This window comes from Dendrobates tinctorius, unplaced genomic scaffold (genome assembly GCF_039654945.1).
Source record: "Dendrobates tinctorius isolate UK_male_01 unplaced genomic scaffold, ASM3965494v1 ptg000445l, whole genome shotgun sequence".
NCBI lineage: Eukaryota > Metazoa > Chordata > Amphibia > Anura > Dendrobatidae > Dendrobates > Dendrobates tinctorius.
The window spans coordinates 382,066-407,968 of NW_027362107.1; the positions used below are offsets into that span (position 1 = coordinate 382,066).

At 51.7% G+C, this 25,903-nt stretch overlaps 1 protein-coding gene across 9 annotated transcripts in view; it reads left to right on the forward strand.

Moving 5' to 3' along the window:
- USH1C (USH1 protein network component harmonin) overlaps positions 1–25,903 on the forward strand; it is a 270,528-nt gene that overhangs the window by 108,861 nt on the left and 135,764 nt on the right. For all 9 annotated transcript variants that reach the window (XM_073564293.1, XM_073564295.1, XM_073564288.1 and 6 more), the window contains exon 14: positions 3,394–3,515. In XM_073564293.1, coding sequence (XP_073420394.1) covers positions 3,394–3,515 — 122 coding nt within the window. The remainder of the gene's footprint in view (positions 1–3,393; positions 3,516–25,903) is intronic.

The following is a 25,903-nucleotide window of genomic DNA, read 5'->3' on the forward strand; positions in this document are numbered from 1 at the left end:
AGGTTGACGATTGGACCTCAGGAGTCTGATTGGATTTAAGACAGCCGACGCCCTATTCAGTTGCTGGTGATTCCTTCTGGCTTGTCAGCTCTTGGTTTTCAGCTCTGTTCCAGTCATCTAAAGCTAAGTTTTTCTGCTAATGTTAACACTTGATTTTGTTGGTCTATACAGTTTTTTGTGTGGTCAGCCAGCCCCGGCTGGGGGCTGTGCTGAATTTCCCCTCTTATTTATCAGTATTTTGCCAATTTGCTTTTTGTCCCTTACTAGTTTGGTCTCTTTTTGCTCTGTCTCAGAATATTTCAGAGTGCTGATATAGTGGGAGAAGTCTAGTGGCTTCAGGGTTAATTTTGCTATCAGAAGTGTTGGACTTTTTTTTTGTAGGGTTTTTGGCAGATTGCAGACAGTGTCTTTCCCTTTCCTTTCTTTTCTAGTTAGTTTGGGCCCCATCGTTTGCTCAGCCTATTTTCCTGCCTGTGTTTGTGCTTTCATCTTATTTCACCGTCAATACATGTGTGGGGGCTATCTATTCCTTTGGGGTCTGCTCTGGGGCAGTTAGTTTTCCCCTTTTCATGCTTCAGGCTTATTTAGTCCTCCGGTTGTGACGAGGCGTCTAGGACCAACGTAGGCACGCTCCACGGCTGCTGCTAGTTGTGTGGTAAGATCAGGGATCTGCAATCTGCATAGTTACCAACCTCTCTGGTTTTCTGTGACTTAGCTTGTTTTGCTTTTTTCTCCTCGGTGACCCATTCATAACAGCATCCGTCCTACTCTATGGACAGAGTGCGGTCCTATAAATGATCACACCATGCTCAGTCGTGTCCTGTGGATGTGAGTGCATCTGTCCTACTCTATGGAGCGAGTGCGGTCCTATAAATGATCACACCATGCTCAGTCGTGTCCTGTGGATGTGAGTGCATCCGTCCTACTCTATGGGCCGAGTGCGGTCCTATAAATGATCGCACCGCGCTCAGTTGTGTCCTGTGGATGTGAGTGCATCCGTCCTACTCTATGGAGCGAGTGCGGTCCTATAAATGATCACACCGCGCTCAGTCATGTCCTGTGGATGTTTTCCGACTGAACACGTAATTCCCGGCTGTAGGTGCAGCTGACTGACATGGTGCTGATCTTTTATGTATGACCACATCCGATCCTCCCTTGCCGGTGCCGTGTCCGGTAATACTCCCTCGGGGCACGCAGCATGTACGTTGTTTGGAGGAGAGTGCGGTGACCTGTAGACTTCTTGCCGCTCAGAGAGTCAGCAACTGACTTCTGATGTTTCTGTGTCTGTGAGCTGGTGGCGCCCCCTGCTGGAGCAGATGAGGGGTCTGATGTGACTGTGTGTGTGAACTGGTGGTGCCCCCTGCTGGAGCAGATGAGGGGTCTGATGTGACTGTGTGTGAGCTGTTGGCGCCCCCTGCTGGTTCAGATGAGGTGTCTGGTGTGTATGAGCTGGTGGCGCCCCCTGCTGAAGCAGATGAGTGGAGTCTTCTGCCTGTCCAGGGGTTAACACTGTGGTGGAAAGAATGCAGCAGATTTGGGACCAAGTGGTGGATAAGTTGTCTCTTTCCCAGGAAAAGGCCCAGCGGTTTTCTAACCGGCATAGGACCATTGGTCCCCGGTTTAAGGTGGGTGATATGGTCTGGTTGTCATCAAAGAATATCTCTATGAAGGTGGCTTCTCCAAAGTTTAAACCTAGATTTATTGGACCTTACAAGATTTTGGAGATTCTTAATCCGGTCTCTTTTCGGTAGGCTCTTCCTGTCACATTTAAGATTTATAATGTGTTTCATAAGTCCTTGTTGAAGAGGTTTGTTGAACCAGTGGTTCCTATGGCGGCACCTCCTGACCCTGTGTTGGTTGAAGGTAACATGGAATATGAGGTAGAGAAGATACTGGATTCCCGTCTGGCTAGATGGAGACTCCAGTATTTGGTTAAGTGGAAGGGTTATGGTCAGGAGGATAATTCCTGGGTCTCTGCCTCTGATATTCATGCCAAAAGATTGGTGCGTGCTTTTCATCGGGCTCATCCTGATCGGCCTGGTGGCTTGGATGAGGGTTCGGTGACCCCTCCTCAAGGGGGAGGTATTGTTCTGAGCTCATCTGTTCATTCATCTTTTGTGTCCGAGGATCTCCCTCTTCTGGTGAAGGAAGGTAGTGAGGTTGATTTGGATGAAAGAAACTAAACACCTGATCAGGTGAATTGTGACTGGGTAACGGGAACTTCAGACTGGATATAAGGCAGCCGACGCCCATCTGAGTCGCTGCTGGATTCTTGGAGACCAGTCTGATTCCTGCTTCCCAAAGAGAAGTTTTTGCTCTGCTATTGAACTTATTAGTTTTGGTTTTGTTTACCTTGTTTTTTGAGTTCAGCCATCCCCGGCCGGGGGTGTGCTGGATTATTTTTCCTTGATCAATGTTCTCTTTTGCTCTGCTTCCAGAGTATTCTGAGTTCTGATATAGGGTTTGAAGTCTAGTGACTTCACGGTCCTTTTTGCTTATCAGTTGTGTTGGTGATATTTTTAGCAGGGTTTTCTCGGACTGCAGACAGTTGCTTTTCTATCCTGTCCATTTTAGTTAGCTTGGGCCCCATCGTTTGCTCAACCTATCTTTCTATCTGTGTTAGTGTTTTCATCTTTTCACCGTCATTATATGTTGGGGGCTGCCTATTGCTTTGGGGTCTGCTCTGGGGCAGTCAGTTTTTCCCTTTTCTCTCTTTAGGCTTATTTAGATCTCCGGCTGTGATTAAGTGTCTAGGATCACCGTAGGAACACTCCACGGCTACTGCTAGTTGTGTGATAGGATTAGGGGTCTGCAATCCGCTAGTTTCCAACCTCTCTGATTTTCTGGGCTGATCTTGTGTTTTGTTTTTTCCTCCTCGGTGACTCAATCATAACAGAGGTGTCGGATGTGACTGTGTGTGTGAGCTGTTGGCACCCCCTGCTGGAGCAGATGAGGTGTCTGATGTGACTGTGTGTGTGAGCTGGTGGCGCCCCCTACTGGAGCAGATGAGGTGTCTGATGTGACTGTGTGTGTGAGCTGGTGGCGCCCCCTGCTGGAGCAGATGAGGGGCCTCATGTGTGTGTGTGAGCTGGTGGCGCCCCCTGCTGGAGCAGATAAGGGGTCTCGTGTGTGTGTGTGTGTGGGTGTGAGCTGGTGGCACCCCCTGCTGGAGCAGATGAGGGGTCTCGTGTGTGTGAGCTGGTGGCACCCCCTGCAGGAGCAGATGAGGGGTCTCGTGTGTGAGCTGGTGGCGCCCCCTGCTGGAGCAGATGAGGGGTCTCGTGTGTGTGTGAGCTGGTGGCGCCCCCTGCTGGAGCACATGAGCTGTATATTTTTTGTGGACAGTGGCTTCTCTTGGACGGCGCCATTAATTGCCGCTCATTGTTTTTTCAGAATTGCATCACAGGAAGCAAAAATCAAGAAAGATTGGGAAGAAGACTGGGTGCAGAGGGAGCTGCCGATCAGTGCGACACCGGCGCCCCCGGCACAGCGCAGCCCCCCAGCAAAGCACAAGCGTGAGTACATGGAGCGTCCTCCCTCTCAGGACCAGGCTGGCGGTGCTCCCGTTACGGCCGGATCCTCACAACTGTGGGCTTGGCTGAATGTACAGTGGGGACGGAAAGTATTCACACCCCTCTTGCATTTCTCACTCTGTTTCATTGCAGCCATTTGGTAAATTCTATGAAGCTCATTTTTCTCTCAGTAATGTGCTCTCTGCTCCCCATCTTCACTGAAACATACAGAAGTGTAGACGTGTGCAAATTTATTAAAAAAAATATCCCATGGTCATAAGTATTCAGCCCCTGTGCTCGGTATTGAGTAGAAGCACCTTTTGAGCTAGTACAGCCATGAGTCTTCTTGGGAATGATGCCACATGGTTCTCACCCCTGGATTTGGGGATCCTCGGCCATCCTTCCTTGCAGATCCTCTCCAGTTCCATCAGGTTGCATGGTGAGCGTTGGTGGACAGCCATTTTCAGGTCTCTCCAGAGATGCTCAGTTGGGTTTAGGTCAGGGCTTTGGCTGGGCCAGTCAGGAATGGTCACAGAGTTGTTCTGAAGCCACTCCTTTGTTACTTTACCTGTGTGCTTAGGGTCATTGTCTTGGTGGAAGGTGAACCTTAGGGTTAGGGTTTCATATGTCTGTCACTGAGGAGAGGCTTCCGTCTGGCCACTCTGCCATAAAGGCCCGACTGGTGGAGGGCTGCAGTGATAGTTGACTTTGTGGATCTTTCTCCCATCTCCCTACTGCATCTGTGGAGCTCAGCCACAGTGATCTTAGGGTTCTTCTTTACCTCTCTCACCAAGGCTCTTCTCCCACGATTGCTCAGTGTGGCTGGATGGACAGGTCTAGGAAGACTTCTGGTGGTCCCAAACTTCTTCCATGTAAGGATTATGGAGGCCACTGTGCTCTTAGGAACCTTGAGTACTGCAGAAATTCTTCTGTAACCTTGGCCAGATCTGTGCCTTGCCACAATTCTGTCTCTGAGCTCCTTGGCCAGTTCCTTTGACCTCATGATTCTCATTTGGTGTGACATGCACTGTGAGCTGTGAGGTCTTATATAGACAGGTGTGCGCCTTTACAAATCCAGTCCTATCAGTTTAATTACACACAGCTGGACTCCAATGAAGGAGCAGAACCATCTCAAGGAATTGGACAGCATGGGACTTACATAGGAGTGTCTGAGCAAAGGGGCTGAATACTTATGACCATGGGATATTTCAGTTTTTCTTTTTTAATAAATTTGCACAAATTTCTACATTTCTGTATTTTTCAGTGAAGTTGGGGTGCAGAGTGCACATTAATGAGAAAAAAATGAACTTTGTTGAATTTACCAAATGGCTGCAAAGAAACAAAGATGAAAAATATAAAGGGGTCCGAATTCTTTCCACATCTACTGTACGGCCGGATCCTTACATTTGTGGGGTTGGCTGGATGTACGGCCGGATCCTTACATTTGTGGGGTTGGCTGGATGTACGGCCGGATCCTTACATTTGTGGGGTTGGCTGGATGTATGGCCGGATCCTTACATTTGTGGGGTTGGCTGGATGTACGGCCGGATCCTTACATTTGTGGGGCTGGCTGGATGTACGGCCGGATCCTTACATTTGTGGGGCTGGCTGGATTTATGGCCGGATCCTTACATTTGTGGGGTTGGCTGGATGTATGGCCGGATCCTTACATTTGTGGGGTTGGCTGGATGTATGGCCGGATCCTTACATTTGTGGGGTTGGCTGGATGTATGGCCGGATCCTTAGATTTGTGGGGTTGGCTGGATGTACGGCCGGATCCTTACATTTGTGGGGTTGGCTGGATGTACGACCGGATCCTTACATTTGTGGGGTTGGCTGGATGTACGGCCGGATCCTTACATTTGTGGGGCTGGCTGGATGTACGGCCGGATCCTTACATTTGTGGGGTTGGCTGGATGTATGGACTGATCCTTACATTTGTGGGGTTGGCTGGATGTACGGCCGGATCCTTACATTTGTGGGGCTGGCTGGATGTACGGCCGGATCCTTACATTTGTGGGGCTGGCTGGATTTATGGCCGGATCCTTACATTTGTGGGGTTGGCTGGATGTATGGCCGGATCCTTACATTTGTGGGGTTGGCTGAATCTATGGCCGGATCCTTACATTTGTGGGGTTGGCTGGATGTATGGCCGGATCCTTAGATTTGTGGAGCTGGCTGGATGTATGGCCGGATCCTTACATTTGTGGGGCTGGCTGGATGTATGGCCGGATCCTTACATTTGTGGGGCTGGCTGGATGTATGGACTGATACTTAAATTTGTGGAGCTGGCTGGATATACGGCCGGATCCTTACATTTGTGGGGCTGTCTGGATTTATGGCCGGATCCTTACATTTGTGGGGCTGGCTGGATGTATGGACTGATACTTAAATTTGTGGAGCTGGCTGGATGTACGGCCGGATCCTTACATTTGTGGGGCTGTCTGGATTTTATGGCCTGATCCTTACATTTGTGGGGTTGGCTGGATGTATGGCCGGATCCTTACATTTGTGGGGTTGGCTGGATGTATGCCCGGATCCTTACATTTGTGGGGCTGGCTGAGTGTACGGCCGGATCCTTACATTTGTGGGGTTGGCTGGATGTATGGCCGGATCCTTACATTTGTGGGGTTGGCTGGATGTACGGCTGGATCCTTACATTTGTGGGGTTGGCTGGATGTATGGCCGGATCCTTACATTTGTGGGGTTGGCTGGATGTACGGCCGGATCCTTACATTTGTGGGGTTGGCTGGATGTACGGCCGGATCCTTACATTTGTGGAGCTGGCTGGATGTATGGCCGGATCCTTACATTTGTGGGGTTGGCTGGATGTATGGCCGGATCCTTACATTTGTGGGGTTGGCTGGATGTACGGCTGGATCCTTACATTTGTGGGGTTGGCTGGATGTATGGCCGGATCCTTACATTTGTGGGGTTGGCTGGATGTATGGCCGGATCCTTACATTTGTGGAGCTGGCTGGATGTACGGCCGGATCCTTACATTTGTGGAGCTGGCTGGATTTATGGCCGGATCCTTACATTTGTGGGGCTGGCTGGATGTATGGACTGATACTTAAATTTGTGGGGTTGGCTGGATGTACGGCCGGATCCTTACATTTGTGGGGTTGGCTGGATGTATGGCCGGATCCTTACATTTGTGGGGTTAGCTGGATGTATGGTCGGATCCTTACATTTGTGGGGCTGGCTGAGTGTACGGCCGGATCCTTACATTTGTGGAGCTGGCTGGATTTATGGCCGGATCCTTACATTTGTGGGGCTGGCTGGATGTATGGACTGATACTTAAATTTGTGGGGTTGGCTGGATGTATGGTCGGATCCTTACATTTGTGGGGTTAGCTGGATGTATGGTCGGATCCTTACATTTGTGGGGTTGGCTGGATGTATGGTCGGATCCTTACATTTGTGGGGCTGTCTGGATTTATGGCCTGATCCTTACATTTGTGGGGTTGACTGGATGTATGCCCGGATCCTTACATTTGTGGGGCTGGCTGAGTGTACGGCCGGATCCTTACATTTGTGGGGTTGGCTGGATGTATGGCCGGATCCTTACATTTGTGGGGTCGGCTGGATGTACGGCCGGATCCTTACATTTGTGGGGTTGGCTGGATGTACGGCCGGATCCTTACATTTGTGGGGCTGGCTGGATGTATGCACGGATCCTTACATTTGTGGGGCTGGCTGAGTGTACGGCCGGATCCTTACATTTGTGGGGTTGGCTGGATGTATGGCTGGATCCTTACATTTGTGGGGTTGGCTGGATGTATGGCCGGATCCTTACATTTGTGGGGTTGGCTGGATGTATGGCCGGATCCTTACATTTGTGGGGTTGGCTGGATGTATGGCCGGATCCTTACATTTGTGGAGCTGGCTGGATGTACGGCCGGATCCTTACATTTGTGGAGCTGGCTGGATTTATGGCTGGATCCTTACATTTGTGGGGCTGGCTGGATGTATGGACTGATACTTAAATTTGTGGGGTTGGCTGGATGTACGGCCGGATCCTTACATTTGTGGGGTTGGCTGGATGTATGGCCGGATCCTTACATTTGTGGGGTTAGCTGGATGTATGGTCGGATCCTTACATTTGTGGGGCTGGCTGAGTGTACGGCCGGATCCTTACATTTGTGGAGCTGGCTGGATATATGGCCGGATCCTTACATTTGTGGGGCTGGCTGGATGTATGGACTGATACTTAAATTTGTGGGGTTGGCTGGATGTATGGTCGGATCCTTACATTTGTGGGGTTATCTGGATGTATGGTCGGATCCTTACATTTGTGGGGTTGGCTGGATGTATGGTCGGATCCTTACATTTGTGGGGCTGTCTGGATTTATGGCCTGATCCTTACATTTGTGGGGTTGACTGGATGTATGCCCGGATCCTTACATTTGTGGGGCTGGCTGAGTGTACGGCCGGATCCTTACATTTGTGGGGTTGGCTGGATGTATGGCCGGATCCTTACATTTGTGGGGTCGGCTGGATGTATGGCCGGATCCTTACATTTGTGGGGTTGGCTGGATGTACGGCCGGATCCTTACATTTGTGGGGCTGGCTGGATGTATGGCCGGATCCTTACATTTGTGGGGCTGGCTGGATGTATGGACTGATACTTAAATTTGTGGAGCTGGCTGGATGTACGGCCGGATCCTTACATTTGTGGGGCTGTCTGGATTTTATGGCCTGATCCTTACATTTTTGGGGTTGGCTGGATGTATGGCCGGATCCTTACATTAGTGGGGTTGGCTGGATGTATGGCCTGATCCTTAAATTTGTGGGGTCGGCTGGATGTACGGCCGGATCCTTACATTTGTGGGGTTGGCTGGATGTATGGCCGGATCCTTACATTTGTGGGGTTGGCTCGATGTACGGCCGGATCCTTACATTTGTGGGGTTGGCTGGATGTATGGACTGATCCTTACATTTGTGGAGCTGGCTGGATGTACGGCCGGATCCTTACATTTGTGGGACTGTCTGGATGTATGGCCGGATCCTTACATTTGTGGAGTTGGCTGGATGTATGGCCGGATCCTTACATTTGTGGAGTTGGCTGGATGTATGGCCGGATCCTTACATTTGTGGAGTTGGCTAGATGTATGGCCGGATCCTTACATTTGTGGGGTCGGCTGGATGTATGGCCGGATCCTTACATTTGTGGGGTTGGCTGGATGTACGGCCGGATCCTTACATTTGTGGGGCTGGCTGGATGTATGGCCGGATCCTTACATTTGTGGGGCTGGCTGGATGTATGGACTGATACTTAAATTTGTGGAGCTGGCTGGATGTACGGCCGGATCCTTAAATTTGTGGGGCTGTCTGGATTTATGGCCGGATCCTTACATTTGTGGTGCTGGCTGGATGTATGGACTGATACTTAAATTTGTGGAGCTGGCTGGATGTACGGCCGGATCCTTACATTTGTGGGGCTGTCTGGATTTTATGGCCTGATCCTTACATTTTTGGGGTTGGCTGGATGTATGGCCGGATCCTTACATTTGTGGGGTTGGCTGGATGTATGGCCTGATCCTTAAATTTGTGGGGTCGGCTGGATGTACGGCCGGATCCTTACATTTGTGGGGTTGGCTGGATGTATGGCCGGATCCTTACATTTGTGGGGTTGGCTCGATGTACGGCCGGATCCTTACATTTGTGGGGTTGGCTGGATGTATGGACTGATCCTTACATTTGTGGAGCTGGCTGGATGTACGGCCGGATCCTTACATTTGTGGGACTGTCTGGATGTATGGCCGGATCCTTACATTTGTGGAGTTGGCTGGATGTATGGCCGGATCCTTACATTTGTGGAGTTGGCTGGATGTATGGCCGGATCCTTACATTTGTGGAGTTGGCTAGATGTATGGCCGGATCCTTACATTTGTGGAGTTGGCTGGATGTATGGCCGGATCCTTACGTTTGTGGGGTTGGCTGGATGTATGGCCGGATCCTTACGTTTGTGGGGTTGGCTGGATGTATGGCCGGATCCTTACATTTGTGGGGTTGGCTGGATGTACGGCCGGATCCTTACCTTTGCAATGATCCAAAACCCAGGTAGTGGTAAGAGAAACTGTAAGGAAAAAATTAGGTTGGAAGTGGCCAGTCAGAAGATGGTAAGTGGCCGCGCTGCTGTTGAGGTCAGAAAGTCTCCTGGGTTTTGGTTTTCTCATGGCATTTTGCCAGCAGGGGCTTTCTTTGCTATACTTTGAAAGCATCAGGTTCTTAGACCCTCATTTGGGTCTTGTGGGCCTCATTAGGGACATAGTCCAAGTTTACATGTATAATATTTTTTCTTCGCTTTCTCATTGGGCAGTAATATGCATGAGCCATATTGACTTAGCTTTTATAAGGCTTGGGATTTCAATATCTTGTTAATGATGTTTGAGACGCTCTTTCCTTCTCCTTTGCTTGGCGGGAAGTGCTGGGCTCTGGTTTCTTGGTGCTGCTATGATCTTCTTCAAACACAGCTTTGTAAACTTCTGGGTGGAAGTGTTGTAAATGTCTTTTTAGATTGGAAGCTCTAGAAGGAGCATTTTTATCACTGCCTGAGTATGCAGTGATTTTGGCATCACAGCATTTGTTTTCATCTGGGTCACTTATACACTGACACACAAAATGTTTTTTAACTTGTGTCACTGTGAAGTGCTCAAATACAGCTGACTTCATACGATGCTTCTTAGACATTTTGTACTTATGTAAATTCACTCTCAAAATTTTGTTCTGTAAAAAAATAAGGGAATATGGAATAATGCACTGTATAAATTAGGATATAAATAAAACAATCTTTGCATAAATCAATAGGACAGATGATGAGTATAAAGTTTGTAAATATGTTGTTAGATCGCTTTAGTCTGAACTTTCAATGTCAGGCTTGTCTCAGGGTACAGCTCACTAAATGCTTCACATCATATGTCTTCACAGTCTATGAAGAGGGGATGAAGGAGCATGTGTGTGCTGAATCATATTCCAGAACACACAAATATAGACGTCCTCATCAATCCTGTTACTGTATTTCCAAATTTCAATTGTTAGAAAACAGTTTTTCTCCTTCGTCTCATTGGGGGACACGGGTACTGTGGGGTGTATGCTACTGGCATCTGGAGGCTGACACTAGGCAATACAACACAAGGTTAGCTCCCCCCCCCGCCGCATACACCCTCACCCTGATTGTGGGCGGAAACCAGTTTTTTTTGCTTAGTGTCTTATGGAGGCACACAAACAGTCTGGATCTCTCCAGACTATTTTTTTCTCCTTCGTCTCATTGGGGGACACAGAGACTGTGGTGTGTGCTTCTGCCGTCTGGAGGCTGACACTAAGTATACAAAAAAAGAGTTAGCTCCTCCTCCGCCGCATACACCCTCGCCCCCAGACCGGGCGTAACTCAGTTTTTTGCTTAGTGGCTGATGGAGGCACACGCAGTCTGGAGCTCCAGACTAGATTTTTTTTTTTTCTTCTTTTTTCTCTTTTTCTATGAAGATAAGACAGGGGCGACGGATCCTATAGAGAGGGTCCGATCTCCCCAAATCATCAACGGGCGACCACGTGTGACTAACCCTCCACGTGTCCTCTCCCGCATCGAGGGACACATCTGGGACTTTTTCCCAGACAACCATTTTTCTTTTTTTATTTTGTAAAGAGGCGGCAACGCATCCTGATAAGAGGATGCGGTTTCCCCACAACTTCAACAGGCGAGCACGTGTGAGCAGAACCCAGGGGTCAGCCTCCACGTTGTTCCTCTCCTACAACTCAATTTATTGAGGCCCCTTCCGCCCCTAGGTAGTGAGTCCAGGGGTTGAGTTGGAGGCGCAGGTGAGCCGAGGAATCCAGACACTGGACGCGGCCGAGTACAGGGGGAAGAAGCCGGTTCCAGAAACCTCCCCCTCCTCCCCACGGCGGAAGGCCCTGCTCACCTTTAATAATAGGGAGATTCGCCTCTCTCGCTCGCCCGTTGCCTCTCTCCCCCGGTGAGTAACGGTAGGAGGCCGTTTGCCCAGAGTGGCGCTGCACCCGGACGCCGCACGCCCGTGTGTTCCGGAGTGCGGCCGGAGGCCCGCCGGCGGCCGCGGCCCCCGCTGCAGGAGGAGGCCCGTGAGTATCGCGCGAGGCCCCGCCCGCCGACTTCCGGTGGCAGCCGGAAGACCCGCCCACTGACTTCTGGTGTGGCTCAGGCCAGGGGGTGGAGAGAGGCGGACGCACAAGTCCCGGAGCGGAGACTCCCGCCCTACCACCTCGCATCCGCGCATGCGGAGTTTTCCCGGGGTACTTCAAGCAGGAGTGGGACGCTGCCGGTGGGTGAGTGCAACTCCGTTTGGAGATCCGCACTGGTAGTCAGGGAAGGGGTTACCCTCCTCCTCCTTCTACCCTGCCTTTCAGCTTGTGCAAATATGTCTGCCAAAGGGAAAGCTCACTCTTTCCTATACGCTGTTTGTGTTTCTTGTGGGGTCAGGCTGCCAAAGGCACAGGCGGGTAAATTTTGTGAAGCCTGCGAGTCGGAGCGTGCCCAGGAGCCCCCCACTGTTTCAGAACCCAGTGGTCAGGACCCCCCGGAATGGGCGGTGTCTTTATCGAATTCTATGCTGTCCCTTACAAGGGCAATTGAATCCCTTCGAGGGGAGGCAATCCCGTTTGCCCAGTTCCATCTCCGTCCGCTTCAGCATGCGCTCTTGTCAGCATGGGACCGAAGGCTGCTGTCTCTCAGTCATCGGTGCAAGTTGTCTCCGCTGGTCCGACGTTCACTCCGGTGGTGGACTCGCGACTCGTCTCTGGTCCAGGGGAAACCTTTTCCCCCGGAGCAGTGGTTGGTGGTGACGACCGATGCAAGCCTGCAGGGTTGGGGAGCAGTTTTCCAGAGTCACACAGCACAGGGGCGGTGGTCCATTCAGGAGATAATTCTCCCGATCAACATTCTGGAGATACGGGCAATACGATTGGCCCTGCAACATTTTCAGTGTTTCCTGAGACACCGGCCGGTGCGCATTCAGTCGGACAATGCTACAGCAGTAGCATATGTCAACCATCAAGGGGGCACGCGCAGCCAGGCAGCCATGCGCGAGGTCGGGCTGGTACTGCGTTGGGCAGAGAAGAACCGCGTGGTAATTTCAGCGGTGCACATTCCGGGAGTCGAAAACTGGGCGGCAGATTTTCTCAGCCGACAGGGGGTCGCGGCAGGGGAATGGTCCCTGCACCCCGAGATCTTTCAGCAGATCTGCCAACGTTGGGGGACACCAGACGTGGACCTTATGGCATCCAGAGAGAACGCCAAAGTACAAAGGTTTGTTGCTCGATCCCTCGATCCGCAGGCAATCGCAGCAGACGCTCTGGTGCTCCCATGGAGCCAGTTTCGTCTCCCGTACTTGTTCCCCCCGCTGCCGCTGCTTCCATGAGTCATCAGGAAAATAAGGAGAGAGAGGGTTCCAGCAATTCTGCTGGCCCCAGACTGGCCCCGGCGGGCCTGGTATGCGGATCTGGTTCAACTAGTGGCGGACGTACCCTGGCGTCTCCCAGATCGGCCGGACTTACTGTCCCAGGGGCCGATCTGCCATCCGAACTTAGGGGCCCTGTGTTTGACGGCGTGGCCATTGAATCTTGGCTGTTAACACAGGCAGGATTCAGGCGCGATGTGGCGGCCACGATGGTGAGTGCCCGAAAGCCTTCCTCGGCGAGAGTATATCATCGAACTTGGGAAGTTTTTTTCCGTTGGTGTAGGGATCGTGAAGTGGCTCCTCTAGTTTTTTCGATCCCCAACGTACTGGCTTTTCTGCAGGCAGGGCTGGACGCAGGGTTGGCTCCGAGTTCGCTCAGAACGCAAATCTCGGCCCTGTCGGTGCTTTTCCAACGAAAAGTCGCTTCCGTCTGGCAGGTTAGGACGTTTATGCAGGGGGTCGCACATTTAGTACCCCCCTATAAGGCGCCGACGGAATCATGGGACCTGAACTTGGTGCTCAGGGCCCTTCAGGAGGCTCCTTTTGAACCATTGCAAGAGGTCTCCTTACCTTATCTGTCCAGAAAGGTCGTTTTTCTGGTAGCTATAACGTCTATTAGGCGGATTTCGGAATTGGCGGCCTTATCTTGTAAACCGCCGTTCCTGACCTTTTATAAAGATAAGGTAGTTTTAAGGCCAGCTCCTCCCTTCTTGCAGAAGGTTGTGTCTGCATTCCATATCAACGAAGACATTGTCTTACCCTCGTTTTGCCCGGCACCGGTGCACAGGGTAGAAAAGGCTTTGCACACCCTGGATCTGGTAAGAGCTCTTAGGAGGTATGTGACAAGGACAGCGCCATTTCGCCAGACAGACTCTCTATTCGTGGTCCCAGAAGGGCGGCGGAAGGGGCTCGCTGCGTCCAGAGCGACTTTGGCCAGATGGGTTCGCCTGACGGTCCAAGAATCTTATCAAATCAGTGGCACGCCGGTTCCGGCAGGGATCAAGGCTCACTCGGCACGAGCAGTGGGTGCCTCATGGGCACTGCGACACCAGGCTTCAGCGGAGCAGGTGTGCAAAGCAGCTACCTGGTCCAGTTTGCATACGTTTGTAAAACATTATAACGTACATACCCAGGCATCCTCGGATGCAAGCCTGGGAAGAAAGATTCTCCAGGCAGCAGTTGCGCACCTCTAATCAGGGGCGCAAAATAGCATGGATTGGGTACTGAGTTACGCCCGGTCTGGGGGCGAGGGTGTATGCGGCGGAGGAGGAGCTAACTCTTTTTTTGTATACTTAGTGTCAGCCTCCAGACGGCAGAAGCACACACCCACAGTCTCTGTGTCCCCCAATGAGCGTCTCGGAGAAAAGGATTTTACGGTGAGTACTCACAAAAATCCATGTTTCTAGTTTACTATGAAGATGAGACAGGGGCGACGGATCCTATTGAAAGGGTCCGATCTCCCCAAACCATCAACGAGCGAGCACGCGTTGAGTATCGTCTCCGCGTATACTTTCCCGCACCGAGGGACATCTCTGGGACTTTTCCCCAGACTTCTATTTTTGTTTGTTATTTTATGAAGATGAGACAGTGGCAACGGATCCGATTTCCCCAAACCATCAACGGGCGACCACGTGAGAGTGTCGCCTCCACATATCCTCTCCCGCACCGTGGGACAAATCTGGGCAGGTTCCCAGAATTTTTTATTTTAGTTTGTTTTTTTCTTTTCTTTTCTTTATTTTTTCTAAGAAGATGAGACAGGGGCAACGGATCCTATTGAAAGGGTCCGATTTCCCCAAACCATCAACGGGCGACCACGTGAGAGTGTCGCTTCCACGTATCCTCTCCCGCTACGTGGGACACGATGCCAGACTTAGCCCTGTCCACCCCTAGGTATTGAAACCATGGGCTTGCACATAGGCACAAGACTAGTCTGTGCGGCCCCCACTGCTCCACCAACGCTAGACGGAGGTGCTGCAAGGCGGCGGACGGTCCCTCTCCTCGGCTGAAACTGGACGGAGTTAGGGTGCCTGCACCGTCCTGGATCCCCCACCACCCCTCTCCTCCCCGGTATACCTGGTGGAGTCGTCAGAGATCGCAAATCGCCGGCCGTGTGTGTGGGGCTCCTGGGCAGAGAGATGCGGACACAGCAGCGGTGTGCTGGGAGCGTGCAGCAAATCCTTCACGGTGCTTCCTCCTGCAGGTAAGCTGGCGCCCCGTCGCCGCCGCCGCCGCCACCGCCTCCAACCACTCCTGTTGCAGAGCCTGGCGCCTCCGGCAGTCACGCTGCTGCGGCGTTTACGGCTGCGGCGTCCTCGGCCGCATCCCGCGGGCGGATGCTGTAAAATTGAGCCCGCGGCTTTGGCCGGAGCTAGGCCGCGGCGGAAGTCCCGCCTCTGTTGGGATGTCACTTCCGTCGACCCGGCCCTTGAAGCCAGGCAGGCGCCGAATTAATTGAGGCCCCGGCTTCGGGGTGGGATAGGCCGCGGTAGGTAGGGTGGTCGGCCTGCCCCAGAGAGGTGCGCAGGAGAGGTGGCCTGGAGGACGCAGGAGCGGGTAAGGCGCAGCTGAGCTGCAGTTGCACGCTGGACACGCAGGGGGTGCCCTCCTGCCCCCCCCCCCCCTCCGTTCTCTCTCTGGGAAAAAAGAGAGAAGGAGAAGAAACGCCTTGCTCATGCAACATGGCCAGGGAGGGTAAAGCGCATTACGCTGCATGCATCTCCTGTAGAGAAGCTTGGTGGCTGCTAAGCAGCCTGAGCCAGGGCCAGGACCCAAATGGGAGACCTAAGCCCAAACGTGCCCAGGAGCCCCCCTCCGGTAGCTGAGTCCAGAGAGCCAAATCCTCTAGAAGGCTATCACTATGGCGTTGCTTACAAAGGCGATCGACTCTCTTCATGCCCGGAGAAGGGTCCTCCATCTCACGAGAACCCTCGGCCTGCAGGGGCCGCTCTCATGCCAGACAGATGCCAAAGGAACGCACCTACACGAGGTCTTTCCGTGTTGCCAGGTGCCTCGGCATCTGGGAGTTCAGCATCACGCTCTCTGTCACCTATGTTCGGGAGCAGGCAGAGTGTGGATTGGGACTCAGACGCTCCGCCAGACCTGGATATCCGGGGCTATCAGTAGCAATAGACAGCCTCATTGGAGCTGTCAAGCAAACCTTGGGGGTAGAGAATGAAGTTACCCTGGCATTGAAAGTAGCCTTTAGACAGGCCAGGCGTCTGCACGGAGTCTTTGGCACTCACCCAGAGTTTGAAGGCATTGGGCAGCGCCACTGAGAACGCCCAGATAGGCGCTTCTCGGGACAGGAGACTATGGAGGCAAGATATCCATTTGCCCCTGAACTCTGTAGAAGAAAAAAAAGATCGACGGAATCACCAGTGGTGGATCCACCAGTATCTCGTCTGGCCTCAAGGTCCATTAAGAATCCCTCTGATAGGCTCATTGAGAGCTTGGCTCGATTAGTGTGTTTGAAGCGTCAGCTTCAGTGCTCGCCCCCTCCTTTGCGCAACAGGGAGAGCCAAGGCCATGATGTCATTGTCTTAGTCAGTGAATAAGGCTTTGCGAGATAGAGACCTGCCTGCGGAGGTGTTAGAGGTCACAAATCAGATTCCTATGGCCAGAGACTACTTGATCAATGCCTCCTTGGATGCAGCCAATTGTGCAGCATCGGCAGCCGCTAACGCGGTAGCCATTAGGCGAGGCCCTTTTGTTAAGGGCTTGGCGAGAGGATTCTATTTCCAAGAGGTCTCTGACTTCCGTACCCTATCAAGGGCCTGTTCGGGGAAAGATATGGATCAGCGCATTTCTGACGCGGCAGGAGGAAAGAGCAGCTTCCTTCCACAGCAGAAGATCAGGCAACCTTTTTTCCTAGTTTCCGACATAGTTTCGGGTCTTTCGCAACTCCGGGGGGACGGCGGCAGCCAGTTCGGCCGGTCCAAGTCGACCCAGCCAGAACAGGGAGCGACAGGTCTCATGTAGACCCAATCCAGTGGAGGGTTCCGCGCCCGCCAGGTCGAGAGGTGCCAGGAACCCCCAGCCAAATGACTCGGGAAGCATTATGGGCGACATCAACAGGGCAGGGGGGCGCCTGCTCTTATTTCGTCATTCTGGGTAGAGTTAGCACATGACTTATGGGGGACGAAACTGGTGTCTACGGGTACGACTTACAGTTTGAGGAACCCCCAAGACTGTTTTTTTGTCTGCCCGACTTCCCAAGGTACTGTCCAGGGCAGGGACATTGCGGGGGGCAGTCAGGTCACTCCAGGACGACAGGTCATTATTCCATACCAGAGCTCGAGAGGGCTCAGAAGTTTTATTCCGATCTCTTCACAGTCCCCGAAAGGGACGGGACAGTCAGGACGATTTTGAACCTGAGGCTCCTGAACAAGTTCATCAGGATCACACATTTCAGGATGGAATAGCTTTGTTTGGTTATATAGGGCATGGTGAACAGAGAATACATAGCCTAAGTCGGTTTTTAGGATGCCTACCTGCATTTTTTCTTTTTCTCCTCTGTATCAAAAGGTTCTTCGGGGCGCCATCAATGGCCAACATTTTTAGTTTGCGGCGCTGCCCTTCGGGCTAGCCGCCACCCTGGAGGGTTCACAAAACTAGGGGTAGGTGTGAGGGCCGTCTTACACTCTTGGGGCATAGTCGTCTTGCATACTTAGACGACCTCTTGGTGAAGGGTCCCTCTTTTTGAGCATGCAAGGAGAATGTCAGCATTACGCTAAGATACGCCATTCTGCTTAGGATGGTTGGTCAACAGGGAAACGTCATCACTTGTCCCAACCCACAGGATTTTCTTCCTAGGAATGATCTTCAATACCTCCTGAGGGTTGGTGAGTCTTCCTCAAGACAGAGCCGTACCGCTCCAGCAGGGAGTCCGGAAGCTCCAGCAGCCAGTTCCTCGCTCCATTCGTTTCGGGATGAGGATGCTGGGGAAGATGGTGGCAGCAAGGGAAGCGGTTCCGTTTGCCCAGTTTTCTTCTTCACCCGCTACAGCAGGCTCTCTTGTTAGATTGGGATAAGAATCCATTTGCCCTCGATCAGCGGTGCCAGCTATCCTCTCAGATCAAATAGTCACTGGAGTGGTGGACGGTCAGATCTTCGCTTCTTCAGGGTAAACCTTTTCCCCCAGAGCACTGGCTAGTGGTCACGACAGATGCCAGCCTCCTGGGCCTGGGGAGCAGTGTTTCATCACCACACGACTCAGGGCCAATGGTCGCGACAGGAGGCACGCCTCCAGGGCAACTTGTTGGAGATGCGTATAGTCCGGCAGACACTGCAGTAGGTTCGGCACTTCGTAGCCGAACCACCCGTTCGGATTCAGTCAGTCAATGCCACGGCAGTGGCTTACGTAAATCATCAAGGGGGCACGCGCAGCAGGACAACCATGCGTGAGACGGGACACGTCCGGCAGTGAGCCGAGAACATCCAGCGGTATTTTCAGTGGGCCACATCCCAGGGGTAGAGAATTGGGCAGTCTACTTCCTCAGCCGACAGGAGGTCGTGGCTGGGGAGGGGTCCCGGCACCCCGAGGTTGTTCAGCATATTTGCAACGATGGAGGACACCAGATGTAGATCGGATGGCGTCCAAAATGAACGCCAAGGTGCCCGTGTTCGTTGCTCAGGCACGGGTTCCACGAGTGTTCGGGGTGGAGGCATTGGTTCTACCAGGGGACCAGTTTCGCCTCTCCATACCTGTTTCCTCCGTTGCCATCACTTCCAGGAGTGATCAGCAAGATCAAAGTAGAAGGGGTACCAGTAGAGCTGCTGGCACCAGATGGGCCCTGACGGGCATGCTATGCAGATCCGATACAGCGGCTCACCGACATCCAGTGGCGATTGCCACAGCGTGCGGATCGGCTGTCCCAAGGACCGATCTGCTACCTGAACTTGGGGGCCCTGGGTTACATGGCATGGCCGTTGAATCTTGGATTCTAGCTCAAGCGGGGTTTTCACCACGAGGTGGGTGCTACAATGGTTAGCGCCAGGAAGCATACCTCGGCGAGAGTCTATCGTTACTCCTGAAAGTTGTTCTTTACTTAGGGTCGAGAGCATGGTCTTTCGCCCCGGACATTCTCTATTCCCGACATCTTGGCCTCTCTCCAGTCGGGCCTAGATGCAGGATTAGCCCGAGCTCTCTTAGAAGTCGGATATCGGCATTGTCCTTCTTATCCCAGTGTAGAATGGCTACTAATATGCAGGTAAAGGCTTTCATCCAGGGAGTCTCTCATCTAGTACCTCCTTATAGGGCGCCAATGGGCACCAGGGACCTTATCCTAGTCCTGAGTGTTCTGCAGGAAGCTCCCTTTGAGCCGCTACAGGTCTTTCCTTTACCATTTCGTTCGTGGAAGGGGGTATTTTTGGTAGCCGTCACCTCAGTTAGGCGATTGTCGGAGTTGGCGGCGCTGTCGTGCAGAGCACCGTTCCTCGCTTTCTGCAAGATAAGGTGGTGCTTAGGTCAGCTCCCCCCTTTTCTTCCGAAGAAGTGTCCTCATTCCACATCAAGGAGGATATTGTCTTGCGCTCATCCTGTCCGGTGTCAGTGCAGTGCGTGGAAGAAGCTCTGCACACGTTAGACCTGGTAAGAGCTCTCCGGAGGTACGTGTCAAGGACAGCACCCTTGCGCCAGACGGATGCGCCGTTCGTGCTCCCTGAAGGGCCCAGGAAGGGACTCGCTGCCTCAAAAATTGACCATAGCCAGAGGGATCCGTTTAACTATTCAAGAGGCCTATCGCATCAGAGGGGCGCTGGTTCCATCAGGGATCAAAGCGCATTTTTCTCAGGCAGTGGGCGCCTCCTGGGCGCTTCGGCATCAGGCTTCGGAGGAGCAGGTATGCAAAGCAGCAACCTGGTCCAGCCTGTACACGTTTACTAAATATTACATTGTCCATACTCAGGCTTCGGAGGATGCGAGCCTGGGTAGAAGGATTCTCCAAGCAGCCGTAACGCACCTTTAAACAAGGGATGCAAGGAGCTTGGATAGGTGAGTTAATCTCCCACCCAGGGACTGCTTTAGGACGTCCCACAGTACCTGTGTCCCCCAATGAGATGAAGGAGAAACATGGATTTTTGTGAGTACTCACCGTAAAATCCTTTTCTCCGAGACGCTCATTGGGGGACACAGCAACCCACCCTGTTAGCCTGTTGGCTCCTGTTTATTTGATTAATGTGTATGTTGTGGTGAATGTCAGGGTGGTCCTTTGCCAGACATATTGTTTACTGCATTAAGGCTAATGGTTATTGCTCTCCTACTGCTTTTGCACTAAACTGGTTTCCGCCCACAATCGGGGCGAGGGTGTATGCGGCGGGGGAGGAGCCAACCTTGTGTTGTATTGCCTAGTGTCAGCCTCCAGATGACAGTAGCATACACCCCACAGTACCTGTGTCCCCCAATGAGCATCTCGGAGAAAAGGATTTTACGGTGAGTACTCACAAAAATCCATGTTTCCCCCCTATATTCTATGTATAGTGTATATGTCATCAGAGCAGCTAATTTCTCCAAACATGAGCGAAGAGGAAAAACAACCTAAAACATCAAGCATACAGAGACAGCATGTACTGGACTATTGATTTATGCACAGTTTATTGAAAGTTTAGATATGCTTTAAGTAGTACTTACCTTCCTTAATCCTGCTTTCCTGTTCACTCCAGAAGTTCTGAGATGAATGCAGGCATTCCTTCCCTGTGTGTGTGTGCGTGTGATTTTTTTTTTTTTTTTTTTTTTTTCCCCTTATCTGTAGAGGAGCTTAATTACTTATCATGAACATAAACTGCAGCCCAGATTCATCTCGGCTAAAAGTCTACACCTTAGATCCGGAATAGGACAGACATTTATAGGACATTACATAACGTTCCCAAATTCTTATGAAAAAAATAATCCCCACAAACTGTATTGAACTACTGTACCAATTTATTATATATTTTAGGAGTCGGAGTTGGTCCATTTTATACCGACGACAACTCCACACCAAAATGGGCTCAGAATCCACAGCCCAGCATGTAACCCCCTCCCTATGGTATAATGGGCCCCACATAGCCCTCCCTATGGTATAATGGGTCCCCGCGTAGCCCTCCCTATGGTATAATGGGCCCCCCACATAGCCCTCCCTATGGTATAATGGGGCCCCACGTAGCCCTCTGTATGGTATAATGGGCCCTGACGTAGCCCTCTGTATGGTATAATGGGCCCCCACATAGCCCTCCCTATGGTATAATGGGCCCCCACATAGCCCTCCCTATGGTATAATGGGCCCCCCACGTAGCCCTCCCTATGGTATAATGGGCCCCCCACGTAGCCCTCCCTATGGTATAATGGGCCCCCACATAGCCTTCCCTATGGTATAATGGGCCCCCACGTAGCCCTCTGTATGTTATAATGGGCCCCCACGTAGCCCTCCGTATGGTATAATGGGCCCCCCACATAGCCCTCCCTATGGTATAATGGGCCCCCCACATAGCCCTCCCTATGGTATAATGGGCCCCCCACGTAGCCCTCTATGGGGGTAGGTGAAGGCTGCAGGAGTTACTCACTGTCATGATTTGTAGTTTTGCCCTGTCCTGTATTTTGTATAATATGTCATTTAACTTTTCTCTGGTTCATTTGCTGTAAATTAACCATGTCTCCTTCCCCCAATACTTTGCAAAGTCTTGTGATGTACCTGCACCATAATCTAATTTAGGCTTGTGTCAACAGCTAGTGGAACTTTGGCTATTGATTTCCTAAGCAGAAGATAACCTACAATACACACCCTGTAGACTCAGTGGAGCCCTTACATTTCTAGAATCTTCTGATGGACCAAACCATTGAATAGTAGGTGTGACCCCTACCCCCCTTCAGATGGGCTGATCCCAGGAGCCCTGACAATACATTCTTGTTTTAAGATCAGATGTGAGTTGGATGCTAAAAGAGAAGGACGAGGCTGTCTGAGGAAGCTTCGGCCTCTGTGTGATCGTGGTGGATTTCTGGGACTCTTAAAGGACTATGGTTTTGTGATCTGGCACAAGGATTGTTGGGAGGTGCCCCCGAATCAGTTTCCTGTGGACTTATTTTGGGACTCTGCAAATTACCTTCGTGTTGTTCCTGTTTTCTGGTCAATAAATCTGTTGGATCGTTCCCAGGCCTGTTGTCCCTCCTTGCTCTGGAGTATACTCCCGTCACAAACTGGTGGCAGCGGTGGGATCAGAGCAGAAGGAATGGAGGAGAACGGCCCATCAACATCGGGAACCAGCACCGCAGAGTACAAGAACTGGACTGCGGTGAACCTACAAACAAAGGCCCGTGAACTGGGAGTCAGCTACAAGGGACTCTCCAAGGAGCAGCTGATTGAGACTTTGGAAGCAGTTCGCCTGCAAGATGATGCTGAGGAAGGATCCTCACAGCAAAGAGAGGAAAGACGGCAGCCGGAGGTAAATACCCAAAAAAGTCAGTGGGTTGTGTGGTACGAGGAGGAGATGGCCTTGCTGGGAGAAGAGGTCTCCATAGAATATAAGATGGAGGTTATGCGCAGAGCCGAGGAGAGGCAGCGCAGGATGGAGGAGAGGGCATTGCTGGAGGGGCCGAGGGCAATGCTGGAGAGGGAGATCGCTTTGGAGGCAGCGAGAAGCTCCAGACAGACTGTACCCACAGCATCCCCCATGAGGGAACTCCCCAGAGTGTCCCGCAAAGACTTCAAGCCGTTTAATGAGGCTTACGGTGACATTGAGGGCTTCTTCCAGGATTTTGAGCATCAGTGTCGATTAATGGAAGTCCCGGAAAGGGAGCGCGTCCGACATCTTGTGGGGCTCTTAGAGGGTAGAGCTGCCGCAGCCTATAGAGCTATGGACCCTCGGTTGAACTGTGAGTATGCGGAGATTAAACAGACTATTCTAGAACATTATGCTGTGACCCCAGACACTTACAGGACTCAGTTCCGTACTTTAGCCTGTGATGAGGAAGTGTCCTTCAAGATGTATGCTCACAAACTCAAACATATATGTCATCGCTGGCTGGAGGCAGAGGAGGCCATAACCTGGGAAACGTTCCTGCAGGTCATCCTAAAAGAGCAGTTTTATTTTAAGTGCCCCACTGAGATACGGGAATGGGTGCGTGAAAGGAGACCAGCAACAGTGGAGGAAGCTGCAGCTCTAGCTGATGAGGCTCTCACCATCAAGCCTCAGTGGAAAAAATTACTACTCAGGGAGAAAAACACTACCAGCCCCCCAACGCTGGCGGCCCCTGGTCCTTCTGCCTCCAATATTCACCATCCCACTAGACCATCAACTCATGGTGACCTTCGTGTGACTGTGCCTCGCATTACTCCTGCTCCACCTTTGGGACTACGACGTGGAGGAAGAATCCCAGAGCGCAGATGCTATGGATGTGGGCAGCCCGGGCATATGCAATTCCAATGTCCAGGTGTACGGAGGCAGAACACCTACAGACCGCCTTTGCCTGTTCATTATCTACAGACCCCCTCACCTGGAGAAGAGATGGATTCAGTGCCTGATGACTTGCCAAGTGACTCTGATATCCTGACTTCCCTACCAGGAGTCTATGGGGTGCGAGCCCCAGCCACCTGTTCTTCTGATCTTCAGCACAAACATCTACAGGAGGTCGTGCTGGATGGTCAAAAAGTTGTTGGCTTCCGTGACACTGGGGCTTTTCTCACCATAGCTGATCCCCGAGTAATTCAACCAGAAGCAATTCAAAAGGGACCAGGAATTGCCATTGAATTGGCTGGAGGTACCCAGAGATATATTCCAAGAGCGAGTGTGACCCTGGATTATGGCTTTGGGGCCAAACAATGCATGGTCGGTGTGATGAGCGGCCTCCCTGCACACGTTCTTCTAGGAAATGATGTGGGGAATCTTCATTGCCACTTTGTCGGTGCGGTAACCCGAAGTCAAGCCAAGAGAGCAGCAAATGTGGACGTGTACAACCCATCCATGGAAATGAGGCCACCAGAACCGCCGTCACAGCCGGTGAGTGATTCTTCTTGTGGGGATAATATGAATGTTACCTGGGATAAAGTTCAGTTTAGACAAGAAGTGGAGACTGACCCCACCCTAGCTAGTTTTAGAGCTCGAGCTGAAATAGGGGAGAATGGAGAAAGAATTATCAGAGAAAATGGACTTCTGTATCGGGTTACCAATGCCGACTCCCTAGATAAGCCCTGGACTTATAGCAAACAGCTGATTGTTCCTCAGAAATACAGAATTCCCCTATTACACCTTGCTCATGATATTCCTACTGCTGGCCATCAAGGCAAAACCCGCACCGAGAGGCGATTGACTCAATCTTTCTATTGGCCTGGGATTTCCCAAGCAGTGGCGTATTTCTGCCGAACTTGCGACATATGTCAGCGTAGAGGGCGACCCGGAGATCACCCAAAGGCACCCCTGCAACCGCTCCCTATAATAGAAGAACCCTTTCAAAGAGTAGCTGTTGATATCATTGGACCTCTGGCTAAACCAAGTAAATCTGGAAAGCAGTACATTCTCACTGTTGTGGACTATGCCACCCGATATCCAGAAGCGGTGGCCTTGTCAAGTATTTCTGCAGCCAAGGTGGCCGAGGCCCTGGTTACCATTTTCACCAGAGTAGGATTTCCCAGTGAGATCTTGTCGGACCAAGGCTCCCAGTTCATGTCAGAGCTGGTCCAGTGTCTGTGGCGCACCTGTGGAGTACGAGCGATCCGCACGACCCCGTATCATCCCCAAACAAATGGACTTTGTGAACGATTTAATGGCACTCTGAAGAATATGCTGAGGGCCTTCACTGACAGAGATTCAAACTGGGAGAAGTACCTACCCCATCTCTTGTTTGCCTATCGGGAAGTTCCCCAGGAGTCCACTGGGTTCTCCCCCTTTGAACTACTCTATGGAAGAAAGGTCCGAGGACCCTTAACCCTGCTCAAGGAATACTGGGAGGGGCAAGTTGAAGATACAGGGGCCCCTGTTGTCCCTTATGTCCTAAAGCTGCGAGAAACCCTGGCCCAACTTGCTAGTTTTGCCCAGAGTCATGTGCGGATGGCTCAAACCAGACAGAAGACATGGTATGACCGTAAAGCACGCTACCGGGAGTTTGTAGAAGGACAACAGGTCTTAATGATTGTTCCCCATCGGCAGAATAAACTGCAGACAACATGGGAGGGTCCCTTCCGGGTTCTCAGAAAACTGAATGACACCAATTACCTTCTTGCTTTAGATGATCAGGGGCTAAGACAAAAGACTGTCCATGTGAATATGATTAAGGAGTACCATGACCGGACCTTTCCAATGATAGCAAGCTGTCGGCTAGCTTCAGAGGACGGTCAAGAGGATGAGGACTCCCTACCTGATCTCGTGGAAGCAGCGAGAGCCCCATCCACTGTGGAACAGGTTCCTCTGGGAGATCACCTGGATTCCTTACAGAAAAACCAGATGCTGGGAGTGCTTCAACAGAGACGTGCTGCTTTCTCATCCCAACCAGGTCGAACCACCGTCACCCAACATCATGTGGACACTCAGGGCATCCGTCCCATACAACAGGCTCCTTACCGGGTACCTGAATCAGTTCGAAACACCATGCAGCACAAACTGGAGGAGATGTTACAGCTTGGGGTAATCCAGGCCTCCCATAGCCCTTGGGCCTCTCCTGTGGTGTTAGTACCCAAGAAGGATGGGAGTACTCGATTTTGTGTGGACTATCGACGACTAAACGACCATACCGTCAGTGATCCTTACCCAATGCCTCGTATTGACGAACTTCTAGACCGACTGGCTGGATCCCGATATGTCACTATCTTTGATCTCAGTAAGGGATACTGGCAAATCCCTCTGACGGAGGAGGGGAGAGAACGGTCCGCTTTTATAACCCCCTTTGGTCTGTATGAATTCCTAAATATGCCCTTTGGAATGAAGAATGCCCCGGCCACCTTCCAGAGAATGGTGGACCAGATCCTCCGGGGATGTGGTGACTTTGCTTGTGCC